The sequence below is a fragment of the Vulpes lagopus genome, chromosome 3 (assembly GCF_018345385.1).
Source record: "Vulpes lagopus strain Blue_001 chromosome 3, ASM1834538v1, whole genome shotgun sequence".
Lineage (NCBI taxonomy): Eukaryota > Metazoa > Chordata > Mammalia > Carnivora > Canidae > Vulpes > Vulpes lagopus.
In genome coordinates, this window is record NC_054826.1 from 51,873,423 (window position 1) to 51,888,457 (window position 15,035).

General features: G+C 57.2%; 1 protein-coding gene across 4 annotated transcripts in view; it reads left to right on the forward strand.

The window, feature by feature from the left end:
* UNC5A (unc-5 netrin receptor A) overlaps positions 1–15,035 on the forward strand; it is a 61,837-nt gene that overhangs the window by 45,587 nt on the left and 1,215 nt on the right. Inside the window, exons 2-16 of one of the 4 annotated variants that reach the window (XM_041747695.1) lie at positions 452–673; positions 2,915–2,983; positions 5,905–6,048; positions 6,312–6,415; positions 6,543–6,723; positions 7,393–7,560; positions 8,115–8,279; positions 9,250–9,438; positions 9,544–9,846; positions 12,576–12,663; positions 12,874–13,042; positions 13,199–13,432; positions 13,586–13,735; positions 13,816–13,980; positions 14,671–14,849. In XM_041747695.1, the coding sequence (XP_041603629.1) occupies positions 452–673; positions 2,915–2,983; positions 5,905–6,048; positions 6,312–6,415; positions 6,543–6,723; positions 7,393–7,560; positions 8,115–8,279; positions 9,250–9,438; positions 9,544–9,846; positions 12,576–12,663; positions 12,874–13,042; positions 13,199–13,432; positions 13,586–13,735; positions 13,816–13,980; positions 14,671–14,849 (2,530 nt within the window). The remainder of the gene's footprint in view (positions 1–451; positions 674–2,914; positions 2,984–5,904; positions 6,049–6,311; positions 6,416–6,542; positions 6,724–7,392; positions 7,561–8,114; positions 8,280–9,249; positions 9,439–9,543; positions 9,847–12,575; positions 12,664–12,873; positions 13,043–13,198; positions 13,433–13,585; positions 13,736–13,815; positions 13,981–14,670; positions 14,850–15,035) is intronic. The other 3 variants (XM_041747698.1, XM_041747696.1, XM_041747699.1) reach the window with 3 other exon arrangements.

The window sequence follows — 15,035 nt, forward strand, 5'->3', positions numbered from 1 at the left end:
CCCAGAAACAGGCATAGAAGGAAGGGACCCTGTCCACCTGCCCTGCTGGGGTCCTCTCCCTCTCTCCAGCATTCTCTGGACCTAAGGGCAGTGGGCTGGCTGCCTCTCCAGGCTCCTGAACTTCTGAGTGACGATGAGCCCTAATTGCTGCTGTTGTGGAGGGCTCTCTAAGTGCTAGGACTCCCACCTTGTCTCATTTCACCTCTCCATAGTCTTCAGAAGTGAGTGGGCTTCCCCCATTTCACAGAGGGGACAGTGAGGCTCAGGGGAGCATTCAGTAGCCTAGATTGCTGGGCTAGAAGTGGCAGCCTGGGCTCATGTGCCTCCCATCAGCCCTACCAGCTGCCTTCCTGTGGCCCAGGCCCAGCCCCTGAATGGGCACATAATTCCCAAGGGCCCTGAAAGCCTGGCAGAGACCCCGGCTCACCCTCCCTCTCTGTCCCTGCTGCAGGTGCCCAGCAGAGTGCCACAGTGGCCAACCCAGTACCCGGCGCCAACCCAGACCTGCTTCCCCACTTCCTGGTGGAACCGGAGGATGTATACATCGTCAAGAACAAGCCGGTGCTGCTGGTATGCAAGGCCTTGCCTGCCACACAGATCTTCTTCAAGTGCAACGGGGAGTGGGTACGCCAGGTGGACCACGTGATAGAACGCAGCACGGACGACAGCAGCGGTGAGGCCAGGCTGGGCGGCCCCAGTAGGGCCAGGTGAAGGGGAAAAGAGTCTCAGCCTCAGAGAAAACAGAGACCCAGAGAGGGGCTTGCAGTTGCCTCTGGCTGCTATGCCCACCACCCCAGCTCCCCAGAAGAGGCAGGACTCCCACACCTAGGACCCCTTGTATGTACACCGAGGTCTTCCCCCAGGGGCCCCCCACCTTCATCAGACCTTAACATTTGGTGTCAGTAAGAGTAAAAGGGAAGCCCCCTACAAATGCCCTAGGATGCTATGGTTGGAAGGGCAGATTGCCACCACTGCATCTGAGCCTGGGCTGGGCCATGGGCAGCCTTGTGAGAGGTGCCAGCCAAGAAAGGGAGTTTGGAAAGAGTCGGTCCCAGATGATGGAAGAGCTCACAGACCTCATACTCTGTGATTGTTTGATCTGTGTGCCCCCATTCATTCACTCACACGTTCCCTAAGCACCCAGTTTCATGCTGGTGACACAGCCTCCACCCTCAGAGAGCTCCAGTCCTTACAGAGAGGTGGGCGGCACAGTGACTTCTCAGTGAGTCCCGGGCCCGGTAGCAGCAAGAGGAAAGTAGGACTGAAGTTCCCCAGGGGAGGTGAAATGGAAATGAAGGGGTTATCAGAGATAGACAGGAGAGGAACAGCATTCCAGGGAAGGGGCTCAGCATGAGCAAAGGTTTGGAGAAAGAAAGGTAGGCATTCTGGTCAGGGTCAGCAGGGAAGGTAGGAGATGTGCCCAGGGAATGGTGGTGCCATCTGGAAGACTCACCCATTAGGCTCTGGAGTGAGGTCACAGTCCCATGGGATTTCAAACTGCCGAGTAACATGGTGGGAGCAATGGGTGACACTCAGGGCCCATGGGGAGGGATGTGAGGGGACTGATAAAAGAGGCAGAACCAGAGACACTGAGGAGAGGAAACCAATGAGACTGAACTGAGACGTGGAAGGAGAGGCTCCAGGGACAGCAGGCGGATTCAGAAGTGCCCTTTCCATGGCATGCCCCATTCTCTGCCCCAACCCTGGCCTTAGGCTGCAGGTAGGCAATGGGGATGTACGCAAAGAGCCCTCGTTTGGGTCCCAGCACTCCCCAAGAGTAGGCCTGGTGGTGCTAACTACAGCCTCTCTTCCTCCTCAAGAACCCCAATTAATTTTATTTCCTCTCCCTTCACCTTGGCGTTGTGAAGCCCCCATGCACAAGGAGCCCTCAGGGTGAGTCCCGAGACACACAGCACACACCTTATAGGGGAACAGTCACCAGGGTGAGGCCAGAGCAGTGGTACAGACAAGGACAGGCAGACCATGCCCAGGACATGCTCATGTCAAGGCAGGCAGGAGACCCCAGACCCAGAGGGGTGGCTGAAGCTGCCAAGTAGGAGGGTCTGGGTAGCCCAGGAAAGATTCCAGAGGGGGAGTCATTTCCAAGGACGAGTCTTAAAACCTCCTGAATTGAGCATTTCCTAGGCCAAAGGACCAGAAGATGTAAATGCAGAAATGGCAAGCCAGCCTGCCAAGACTGGGTATGGGCAGAAGTGGCCCGGGGAGGCAGCAGGCAGCAGGATATAGGGTGATTGACCACACCAGAACTGTGGGAGGTTGGTGCTGGGCAGAAGGAAACTGAGGAAGGGGCCCTGCCTGGGGGAACTTGGAAGCTCTCATAATAACCAGGATGTGAGCAAAGGAGCCATGCGTTTAGGCAGCGGGGAACTTAAGTGCCCAGAGCCAGGATGTCATGTTACAGATGGCTCTGACTCATCTAGGGCCCCAAAAGGGTTCCAACCAAACACTCAGGTCCCTAGAAGTCACACCTGACTCTCCCCTACCAGAGTCAGCAGGGGCTGGTCTCCTTCCCACCAGGTGTCAATCCCCCAGTTCGGGATTCCTGCCCAGGCCCCTGAGCCCTGCAGAGCCCTGGCCTACACAAAGCTGCTGCTTGTGGCTTCTTTCTTGCAGTCCTCAGAGCTTAACTGAGGACCTGCTATGTGCCAGGCCTACGGTGGCCCCCAAGATGATCTCCCACCTTAGGACCCCAGCAGAGGTACTAGAAGCCTCCCTGCCCCTGCAGCTTTAGGGCCAGGTGGGAGTGTTGGCCTCCCCTGCCCCAGGCCTCAGTTTTCTCATCTGCAAAATGGGGGAGAGGAGGGTCACCTTGCAGGTTGGTGGGGGAAGCCATGAGAGCTCATGCACCCTGTATGAGCCCAGCTCCAGGCCTGCCCTCTCTTCCCATACCCAGGGCCCAGCACCACTTCCAGGCATGATGAGGCCTTCCACTGCTGTGGCAGAGCCCCCAGGGAGAGGACAGGTGAGAAGAGCCCTGCCCTTCCACAACATTGAGGGCCTGTCTGGAACCTCTTAAGAGTCTTTAGGCCAGCCTCCTGTTGCTCGCAGCCTCGTCTTCCAGGCTTCCCCACATGTCTCTCCTTGTCCCCTGCCATTGGGAGGTCTAGAATCCATGGATTGGCTGAGGCCCAGGTCAGTACCTGCATAGCAGTCATAGGTTGAGCCACACACGCCAAGAACCAACACTTCCCACTCCCCAGCAGACTCTTCTGGCCTTGCTCTCTTCAAACCAGGCCAGAGCAGAGCTCATGGGGACATAGCCCTTCCATAATCACTGGGGCTCTCTCCTACCCTGAGCATACCAATTCAAGCCTCCTATGGCCCCCATATCTGAATTTGTATTGATCTTGTTGATTTTTCAACCCAAAGCCATTGGGTGCTTTGAGAAGAAATAGGCTTCCCTTGCTCACCAACAGATGGCACCGCAGTGGGCGCTGGCACCATGCCGATACTTGGACCAAAGACCTTGACCCAGAAATTGTTGTCAAGCAGGTATGGTGGAGTCCTAGGTCAGCACAGATCTGCAGCCCCACTCATTTCTGTGTGGGTAGGTAGGTGGACACCCCAGAAGACATTACCTCTGTCTTCCCCTCACTTGTCCCCATTCCCCATTCAGAAGGCCAGGAAGAGGAACCAAAGCCTGAAAACCCATTCAAACCCAAAGCTGCTGATGCTATAAAAGCCCAAAATCTCTGAAACCAAGCCTTGGAGTCCCGCCTGGGAGTGTAATTTACTGTGTGTTAAACAAACTGGTTATTAGAAGCAGATTGGTGAGAAAGTGAGAACCTAAGCCCCAGCTTGGCCTCAGACCCCCACCCTCCACCCTGCTAACCCTCCATCTCCCAGCAATACTCAGAGTGCCCTCACTGGGGCCTTCCCATGTGCCCACAGCATTTACACACCCACTCACACACACCCCAGGGCCAGCGGGGATCCTGCCTCCTTCCTCCCCTGTCATCTTCTCACTGACCTGCAGGGAGGAAGGCAGTCTTCACATCAAGGACCATCAGGGCAGAATCTGGGTCTCCCCCTGGGTCCACCACCCTCCTAGAGCATGTGGGCCTCCAGGGCACTGCCTGGATCTGGGACATCGTGGACAAACTTGGCCCTTATTCATGGCAGCAGGAAGGAGATGAGGGGGTGGCAGTGGCAGGAGAGAGGGGAGGAGATGGGGAGAAAGAAATAGGAATACTTAAATTTAGTGCTGTTCTCCCCAAACTGAGTTGCCTGAGCTCCCACCACAACCACAGGGGATGAAGCAGTCCATCCATCCGTAGACCTGTCCACTCAGGAAAAGTACTGAGTTCAGAATGTTCTGAAAGACTCTCATCACTAACCCCAGGCTTAGAGCTGGAGGACCCTGTCACCACCCCACAAGAGCCTAGACTCTGTGTACTTGGGACCTTCTCCTGTACAGAGACCCTATGAGGGACCCTCAGTTCTCAGCCCTCACCCAGAGAATGCGCATTTCTTCACCTTCGAGAAAAGTGGCGACAGGCAGTGCCCAGAACAGAAGGATCTCAGCCACAATGACCTCAGCCAGTGGACACTGCCTCCCACCTCCAAATCTCCTATGAGAACTTGCCAGGGGCAGGGGCAAGTGAGAAAAATCTGGGGACCCAGTGTGGGAACCGGAGAGACTTGTGAGGAGGGGTCTGGGCAGGAGTCCAGGAAAAACATGTTAAAGAAGTTAAGAGGAAAAACAGCCTCCTGGCCTGCCTACTCAGCTGAGCTGCTGCTCCTCCTGCAATGCAGCCCTAATTGAATTTCTCTGTTAACAATGGAAACACATTGGTTGCCCGGCCTCTCTCCCTCTTTCTGATAAACCAATGACCCGAGGGAAATTGGGGTCAGGAGAAGGAGAAATTGGAAACCGTCTTTTCTCACTCCTGGGGACACTGGTTTTGGCCAAGGGCCAGGGGCCTGGAAGAGGGCCGGTATCTTGCCTTCTGGGTCCTTGAAAGATCTGGGCTCCCTGATGCACCATTACCTGGGTCCAGGTGTGGCAGAGGGTTAGGGGAGCTGAGTCTGTCCTTGAGAGGGAACCCCGCAGCCCAGTCCAGTCAGCGTAGAGAGAGCTTCAGAGACCCATCACTGGCCAGCTTCACCTCTGCAGACTGCCCCTCTCACCCCCACCAGTGTTTCTCCTGTGAAATGGGCAGGGTGAACCCTGAACACACACAAATTCAGACAGCCCCTGGGGGGGCTACAGCAAATCACCACCTCTCTTAAGCCTCTGTTTCCTTATCCATAGAGTGGGGGCAATAGCAAGAGTAGATTGAAGAAAAAGAGCCAGCATGTGGGAAACCGGGCTAAGCCCCAGGGGTCTATTACCATACTACATAATGGCTGTAATTATATTGTTAATAGCTGTTATTATAATATCATGTCAGGATCTACCTGCTAACCCCCAGGTAGGTGACCCAGCTCCTTCCTCACCTTTTTCTAATCCACAAAGGCCACAGGGCTATCCTATCTGCCTCATCCCTTCTGCTTTGGGTCCTTAAAGGCCAGAATCCTGTAAGCCCAAAGCTCCTCTGTGCCTGTTGTCTCTGAAACGATGGGAAGCCCATTTAGAGACATTTCTGTGACTCTGGTGAAATAGGCCTTGGGTAACAAAGTATAATGAATGGAAGTGCTAAGGACTGGCTCCTAGCCTTCAGGAGCTATAAATGGAGTGCTCCCTGGGGCTCCCCCATAGTTCCTTCCAGGCTAAGGATTGCCCTCAGGATCCACTCTTCTGAGCAGAGAGTAACCCTGGTGGTGCAGGGACATTCCCCCCCCCACACACACACACACACACATACACACATCTGGGTGGCAGGAACCGTGTGAGGCTTGGCGCAACCAGGACCCTGGCTACCCACCCCTCCTGCCCCACAGGGCTGCCCGCCATGGAGGTCCGTATCAATGTCTCGAGGCAGCAGGTGGAGAAGGTGTTTGGGCTGGAGGAGTACTGGTGCCAGTGTGTGGCGTGGAGCTCCTCAGGCACCACCAAGAGCCAGAAGGCCTACATCCGCATTGCCTGTGAGTCTAGGACCTGGCCCTTGGTCAGGGGTGGCCGGAGGGTATCACCAGGGATAAGGGTCTGGTCAAGAAAACTTCACGTCCTGCCTGATGGGTGGAGAAAAGTACCTCTGCACACTGCCAAGGCACTCCCATGTCCTCCTAGTCACTTGGCACTTTCTCTTGCCATGTGCTGTGGCCCCTGTGGGACCAGGGGACAGGCCCAGCTGGGCTGAGCCAGCATGAACCACTCAGGCCAGAGAACACTCTTGCTCTTCTCCCAGATTTGCGCAAGAACTTCGAGCAGGAGCCGCTGGCCAAGGAGGTATCCCTGGAGCAGGGCATCGTGCTGCCCTGCCGTCCACCGGAGGGCATCCCCCCAGCTGAGGTGAGAGGGGCTCTGGTACCTGCTCCACAGGTGGGTAGGGCTCCCAGGTCTTGGGTCTTGCCTGCCCTGACACCCCCAGGTAGGGCCAGCTGGGTGGGCAGTGCAGTGGCATGGCTCCCTCCCCCAGGTGGAGTGGCTCCGGAACGAGGACCTGGTGGACCCGTCCCTGGACCCCAATGTGTACATCACAAGGGAGCACAGCCTGGTGGTGCGACAGGCCCGCCTGGCCGACACGGCCAACTACACCTGCGTGGCCAAGAACATCGTAGCGCGTCGCCGCAGCGCCTCAGCTGCTGTCATCGTCTACGGTGGGCCCCAGTGCTGGTGGGGCAGAAGGGCTCCCAGGCATAGGGAGATGGGGCGATGATGTGTGGGTGGCTCCCCATGGAGCCAGGACCCAGTGGACCAGGTTGTGGCCTCACTGGGAAGGACAGGGAGAGGGCTTGCTGTGGCTGTCCAGGAGCTGAGGGGCGTATCTGGACAGAGAGGTGGGACAGGTTGGTAGTCCTCTGCGCCTAAACCATCCGTCGGGTTACCTGTGGGCAAGGGACATTGTGCAGACGGAGATGAGGGCATAGGATGGGAGTCTAGGAAAGGTGACAGGCCACAGCCCATGCTCCTGAGTCCCAGGGATGGAAAGTAGAGTGTTCCAGGCACCCTAGGAGCAGACAGAGGGGGCGGGTGCAGGAGTTGCCTTCATGAAAAACTGGGGTCTGGACTGAAGGAGCATGGAAGCTGCCACGAGGGCTGGCTGCCCCCAGCGCTTGCCGAGCCTGCTGGGAGAAGGGGCTGTGGCACAGGTACTGTCAGGCCCTGGGGGCCAGCATAGGCTCCCCTCCAGGGCTTCTTTACCAGCACAGCCACAGCCTGCCCATTTCCAGCTTACGGCCCCTCTGCCCTCCTGCCCCCTGGCCCCTGGGCCAGCGTATCTGAGGAAGCCCCCGCTCCCTGACCCCAGTCCTTCTCTGTCCGGCCAGTGAACGGTGGGTGGTCGACGTGGACCGAGTGGTCCGTCTGCAGCGCCAGCTGTGGGCGCGGCTGGCAGAAACGGAGCCGGAGCTGCACCAACCCGGCGCCTCTCAACGGGGGTGCCTTCTGTGAGGGGCAGAATGTCCAGAAAACAGCCTGCGCCACCCTGTGCCCAGGTACCAGCGGCCGCTGCCTCCCACATCGCTCCTCACCACGCCATCTCCGTGCCCTGGCTCCATTGTGCCCACCAGCCTGCCCCCCATGGCTCCATCCCACCCGCCCACACACAGGGCTAGGCTCAGTCCAAAGCTGGGATGGGGTTTAATGTGATTGGGGGCAGGGTTTGGTCTGTGTCCAGGCTAGGCTTTGGTAGAGGGGTTGAGTCAGAGAGTCTGAGGTACAATTAGGACAGGTATAGGCAGAGTGGGTCAGGGGCAGGGCACTGCCTGAGGCTACAGAACCACCTATATCTGGAATCACAGCGTCATGTGTGACCAAGCACCCTTGTTGCCCCAGGACCCGGACGGCCCCATAGTGTGGATAGAACAAAGCAGGCCCAGCATCCCGTCATTAGCATGCATCATTTAGGCCAGCTGGACACCAGAGGGTGTGCTCCTTACCACACAGCATTGCACCTAGGTCTGGATGCCCAGCAGGGCCGCACTGGCAAACTACCTAGGCTGCTGCTCGGGCTGACCGCACCATCTCTCTGTTCCTGTCTCTCGTCTAGTGGATGGCAGCTGGAGCCCATGGAGCAAGTGGTCGGCCTGTGGGCTCGACTGCACCCACTGGCGGAGTCGTGAGTGTTCTGACCCAGCACCCCGCAATGGAGGCGAGGAGTGCCGGGGCACTGACCTGGATACCCGAAATTGCACCAGCGATCTCTGTGTGCACAGTGAGTCCTCTCTGCCCCAGGAGTCCTCTGGATTTTGCCAGTTTTGGCCCTGACCAGCCCCAGGAGGTGATGGCTAAGGGAGTCAGTCCCCTGCCACAGGCTGTACCCTGTCTCCAAAATTTAGGACCTTCAGGAACTCCCCATCCCTAACATACCCACACATGTGCCCGTGTGTACCCTAATATCTCTCTCACCTCTGATGAAACATGCATACATGTGAACCTTTCCCATGTACCCCAGATGCCTGGATCCCCCTCCTCTCTGCAACTTCACCTCCACGGAGTCCCTGAAGTACACACAAAAGTCCTGTGGGGATGCCAGTCTTGTGAGGCCTGTTAATTACAAGGCCATAACTAACAATTAAAGATCTCTGTTGGATTTTTTTCTCTAGAACACACCCTCCCCCATTCTTTCAATTAAAAACCTAATTATCTGTGTCAATTCCTTTCTGATGGACATTTCTTCCATTACACAAAGCCCTTCTAAAATCAATATAGCTTCCCCCGAGCAATCACCCCCATAGTGATTCTGGCCCAGGGACATGGCTAGGAACTAGATTAGCAGGCCCCTCCACCCCCAGGAAGCAGAGCCCCTACTTTGGAGATCCCAGGAGCTGCCTCCCAGTCCCAGCTGCCCTGGGCCCCAGAAGAATAGGTGCAGCCTTGCAGCTCAATAGGGCTGTCTGGGGAAGTGTATCTTCCCCTCTTCCATCCTCCAGTAGCAGCAACCTCTCAGACTGAACGAGCAGTAAGAGATGTGATTTGCCCAGAGTGACACAGCAAGGTGGTGGCAGATGCAGGGCTGAGATGCGCACATGCTGACTCCATGCTCCCTGCCACCAGCATCCGAAGCCCCGCTAGTGCTGATGCCCAAGGAGTGAGCGCCTCATCCTCCTGGGGTGTAGACTGCTGACCTCTCCTTCCTGGCCTCCTGCACCCTGCCCCTCCCAAGGCCGCGCTCTTTCCCGCAGCTGCTTCCAGGCCTGAGGATGTGGCCCTCTATGTGGGCCTCATTGCTGTGGCTGTATGCCTCCTCCTGCTGCTGCTTGTCCTCATCCTTGTTTATTGCCGAAAGAAGGAAGGGCTAGACTCAGATGTGGCCGATTCATCCATCCTCACCTCAGGCTTCCAACCCGTCAGCATCAAGCCCAGCAAAGCAGGTGAGGTGTCCCCTCACTCCTAGCATCCCTGCCAGGCCCCCACACCAAGAATTACCCAACAGGTCACCTCAGTGCCACCCCCTGAGTCTATCTTTACCCTTGCAGACAATCCCCATCTGCTCACCATCCAGCCAGACCTCAGCACCACCACCACCACCTGCCAGGGCAGTCTGTGTCCCCGGCAGGACGGGACAAGCCCCAAGTTCCAGCTCGCCAATGGGCACCTGCTCAGCCCACTGAGTGGTGGGCGCCACACACTGCACCACAGCTCGCCCACCTCTGAGGCCGAGGACTTCGTTTCCCGCCTCTCTACTCAGAACTACTTCCGCTCCCTTCCCCGCGGCACCAGCAACATGACCTATGGGACCTTCAACTTCCTCGGGGGCCGGCTGATGATCCCTAATACAGGTGGGAAGGACCCCAGAGTGCCCCGGGGAGCTCTAAGGGGCAAAATTAGCTTTTGTGTCCCTCCTAGGGGAGGACAGAACAGCTCTGATGTTTGTCCTGTGCTGCTCAGCCTCACCCCGAGTGCTGAGCCAGGCAGCAAGGAAAGGGGATAGGGTTTTGGAGAGAATCCAGTCATGGCTGGCAGTGGGGCCAGCACAGAGGTCAGAGTGTCTCCCTTCTGTTACCTAACAGCACAGGATTACTGTCCATTCATTTATGCGGTCAGCCAGCCTGTGTGTGCCAGACTCTGTTGGGCCCTGAGCCCAGAGGTAGGACAGGTGCCAGCCCCAAGGAGCTGGCCAACTAGTGGAGACGTGGCAAAGGACAAATGCCTGGACAGGAGGCCATCCACCTACCACCTCATGGAAACCCTACTGACAGGGTCCATGACAAGGAATCCATAGACCCCTTCCATAGTCATCTTCTGAGGAAGATGTTCTCACCCTGAAATTCTCTATTCCCTCAGGTCAGGTGACCCCACATGCCCCTGATTTTCTTGCCCCTCTCCAGCTGCTCCTGGTGCTTCTTCCCTTAATGTAGGTGTTCCTCAGAGCTCCTGCCTGGCACCCTCTTGCAGAGCACTCTCGCCTACTCCATGGCTTTAATCGCCATGTCTGTGCAGATAACTCCCACTCCTCCATCCCCAGCCACATTTCTCCTGGGCGACAGAATCATACACCCAGCTGCCTCCTGGGCAGCTCCATCTGGATGTCTCACAGCACCTCAGATTCCTGTGGTGCCTAAAACAGCACTGTCTCCCACCCTCCCCCAGAACCTCCTGTTTCCTGGCTTTCCTCACCTCAGGGACAGCGGAGTCAAGTTGTTCAAGCCAGAAACTGGAGGTCACCTTGACCTCCTAACTCTTTATCACTTGCTCCCTACAACAGCTTTAGTCAGTCACACACCAATCCCATCATTCTTCCTCCTCAAATGCTCCTGCATCCTCCTAGTTCTCTTTCCCACCACCTTTTTGGCTCAGGCAATCATACCTACCTGTCATCTGGTTCCAGGCAACAAGCATTCACCCAGTGAAGCCAGACCTAATCATGTCCTTCCCCTTCTTGAACCCTTTTCGGGGCTCCCCATGCCCCAAAGCCCATGGGGCAGGGCCACAGTGACCTGTCTGTTCCCTCCCATCCAGGTGCCATACCCTTCTATGCACTCTTTCCCTGCACATGGCAGTCCCAGTGGGCTCTCAGCACTTCAAGCACACTGTAACTTCCCTTTGCTTACATGGGTCCCTCTGCCCCCATTCACTGACTTATCTACTACTTCTCATTCAGGTCTTGGCCTGGCAGCTCTCCCTCTCTGGGCCTCAGGTCCTCCTCACAGGGTTGCTAGGATGATGAGGTGAGATGGTCCAAGTTAAGCTCAGAAAGGACAGGCGCACAGGGGGCACTCAGGGACCATCAGCCTTTCATTCCCTCTGGAGCAGGGGGGCTGCCACTCCTCCCTGCTCTCCCCCAGCACCCTTTACTACCATCCACTTGTCTTTCTACCCACCGAGCTGAGTGCCTCAGGAGAGCAGGTCCCCTAGTTTTTCCTCCCTGCCCTGAGTACCAGACATTAGCATCCACTGAATGTGTAAGTATGTATACCTCTGCCACAGAGAGCATTCACACACATGGATCTCTGGGACTGTCACCAACACTCGCAGCCAGTACCAGGAGGCAGCATAGAGCTGGTGAAGGGAGCAGTAGCTGTAAATATGCCATCAATGGCTTCCCTCTCCTGGGCGTCAGTTTCTGGGAAGTAGTGATATTCCAACCAACCCACCTCAGGGTTCATGCCGGAGCATAAACATAAGCTTTTGGACTTGGTCATAGAATTCCTTCCTCTCCCCAGTCACGTGCCCCTGAAGTCCCTCCTAATGTAGGCACCCCTGTCCTAAAAGAGCAGGAAGGTGGAACAGGATCACTCCTTGCCATCCCCAGAGGAACTCTGCAGCCCTTGTCCCTCATCCTCCCCCCTTGAACCACTCCTCACTAAGCAGTCATTTCTGATGCTGCCTGCAAGACATTGGGACAGAGGTGAACCCACCAGACAAGAGGACATGTGTGCAATGGCTCCCAAACCAGGGAGGTCTACCCAACCCAGCAAGGTAACAACCACAACCAACAACCAGAGCAACAACCAGGAGCAGAGTCATGGTGGCTGAGAATGGCAATCCCCAAAGATGAGCAGGGCCAATGGAGAGAAGGAAAACTTGAGCAGAGCAGGAGGGTAGGGCACCCAGGCAGAGGTATGCTCAGGAGAGTAGCTTCAGAATGGTCAAGTGTATAGCACAGTCTGGGCTGAAAAAGCTGCTGGAAAGGCAGGTGGGGCCAGAGGTGAGGGCCTTAAATGCCAGGCCAGGAAGCCGGGCCTTATGCTGGAGTCAGGGAAAGTTTTAAGCAGGGAGTTCCCTGGTCTTACCCAGTGCCTTTTGGGTGACAGGTCAGGTAGGTACAGCATACCTGGCACCTTTTTGTTCCAGAGTTTTCTGTGCCCAGGCCAACAAGGCATGCTTTTTCACCTGAGCTCCCTCAGCCTCTCTTGGGACCACCAGAACTCAGCTTCATGCCTCTGTAGGTAGATGGACAGCCTGGCAGTCCCTGTGGCACCTCTGTCCCCTTGTCCAGCCTGGCAGGGGAAGTGTTTTGTATCTTTGCAGCACTGATAACCTCAACCGTCCTCCTACTTTGTCACAGGGATCAGCCTCCTCATCCCCCCAGATGCCATACCCCGAGGAAAGATCTACGAGATCTACCTCACGCTGCACAAGCCAGAGGATGTGAGGTGTGGGCGTGGGCCCTGTTGCTGGGGCTGGGCGGGTCACCATGACACCCCAGCCCATCTACGGTCCAACTTGGGAGGGTAGGGAAAACTACCCATAAGCTCCACCCAGCTCTGGGGCCCTGACCATGGGATGCCACTACCCTGCCCCAGCCAGCTCCCAGGACAGCCCACTGATGCCTTTCCCTCCCCACCTGTATTTCCCCACTTGAGGTTGCCCCTAGCTGGCTGTCAGACCCTGCTGAGTCCCATCGTTAGCTGCGGGCCCCCTGGAGTCCTGCTCACCAGGCCAGTCATCCTCGCCATGGACCACTGTGGGGAGCCCTGCCCAGAGAGCTGGAGCCTGCGTCTCAAAAAGCAGTCCTGTGAGGGCAGCTGGGAGGTGAGCAGGAACAGCCCCAGGCAGCCCACCTGAGCACTGGGGGATTCAGAGTGGAGCCTGGGGTTCCCAACTGGCCTTTGAGAGCCACCCTCTCCCCAGCCTGGCCACTCCTCAGAGTTGTTGGCCAGGAGCTGACCCATCGGGCCCTGCCCACAGGATGTGCTGCATCTGGGCGAGGAAGCGCCCTCCCACCTCTACTACTGCCAGCTGGAGGCTGGCGCCTGCTATGTCTTCACTGAGCAACTGGGTCGCTTTGCCCTGGTGGGAGAGGCCCTCAGCGTAGCCGCAACCAAGCGCCTCAAGCTGCTTCTGTTTGCCCCTGTGGCCTGCACCTCCCTTGAGTACAACATACGAGTCTACTGCCTACACGACACCCATGACGCACTCAAGGTATTACTTGCCCCCACCCTGCCACAGGGAGGCCACATGCCACCGTCCCCCTCCCCTCAGCATTGAGGGCTCACCACCCCCTTTTGGAAGAGGGTGACATGGGGAAGGGTACTTGGCCCCAGGGATTAGCTAACTGCCTGGATTGCACTGCAGGAGGTGGTACAGCTGGAGAAGCAGCTGGGGGGACAGCTGATCCAGGAGCCTCGAGTCCTGCACTTCAAGGACAGTTACCACAACCTGCGTTTGTCCATTCATGATGTGCCCAGCTCCCTATGGAAGAGCAAGCTCCTCGTCAGCTACCAGGTGAGGGCACTCAGGGTTCCTGGAGGGGGCACCCCTAACGCTGAGCACACCTGATGCAGCCTCTCCGCCCACCCCCTCAGGAGATCCCCTTTTATCATATCTGGAACGGCACGCAGCAGTACCTGCACTGCGCCTTCACCTTGGAGCGCGTCAGCCCCAGCACCAGTGACCTGGCCTGCAAGGTGTGGGTGTGGCAAGTAGAAGGCGATGGGCAGAGTTTCAATATCAACTTCAACATCACCAAGGTGGGCAGAAGGGGGCATCGGCATTGCAGAAATGTGCCAACCGCACCCCCCCCCCCCCCCCCGCCCCATACCTGGCCTATCCTGGCTTATCTGGCCCCCAAGCCCAACCCCACCTCCTCCTAGAAACTGCTTAGCTGCTTCCTCCAAGTCTCCAGGGAGAGAGATGCAGATGCAAACAGACAGATACAATCGCAATCTGACTTGGGTTGGAGATTGAAGAGGATGTAGGAGCAGCAGCAGGGAGAGAGAAAGCTGCCTAGGGGCCCTGGGGCTGAGGAGGAGGAACTTTGTACAGTATCTAGAAGAGTGAGTAAGACAGCAGTGAGGGAAAGGGGGCTTCTGGCAGTGGGAACTGAGTGGGGAGGACAAAGGCAGTGAGTGGAATACAGTGAGTTCTCTGAATGGTCAGTAGGGGTGACTTGGGGAGGGATGATGGGAAGAGAGGAGAATGAGGCTAGATAGCTCCTCTGCTCACTGGCTGTGTGCCTTTGGGCAGGTCACCATACCTCTGAGCCTTGAGACCCTCTAAGCTCTAGTGAGCAGGGCGCTGGCATACCAGGGGTACCTGGGAAACAGTGGCTGTGCTACCCCCATGCCCTGAGATGGTTTGGGTGCTCCCCCAGCAGGAGGTGGCAGTGGGCCTGGGCCATGAAAGTTCTAAAAGGCGCCTCCACATCTCCCCACCTCCAGGACACAAGATTTGCTGAGCTGCTGGCTCTGGAGAGTGAAGGGGGGGTCCCAGCCCTAGTGGGCCCCAGTGCCTTCAAGATCCCCTTCCTCATTCGGCAAAAGATCATTACCAGCCTCGACCCGCCCTGTAGCCGGGGTGCCGACTGGCGGACTCTGGCCCAGAAACTCCACCTGGACAGGTGGGTAGGAGATGAGCAGGGAGGGGCTGTGAAGGCCCCCTGCAGTCCATCCTGGTGCAGTGGGTCGGGTAGGGTGGATAGGAAGCTCTCTGGGGCTTGCACCTCATCTACCAGCAGCCAATGCATCCAGTACGCTTGGCTGAGGGGGAGGTCCTGCCCTTGGGTGGGCTGAGAGGCAGAAGGGTG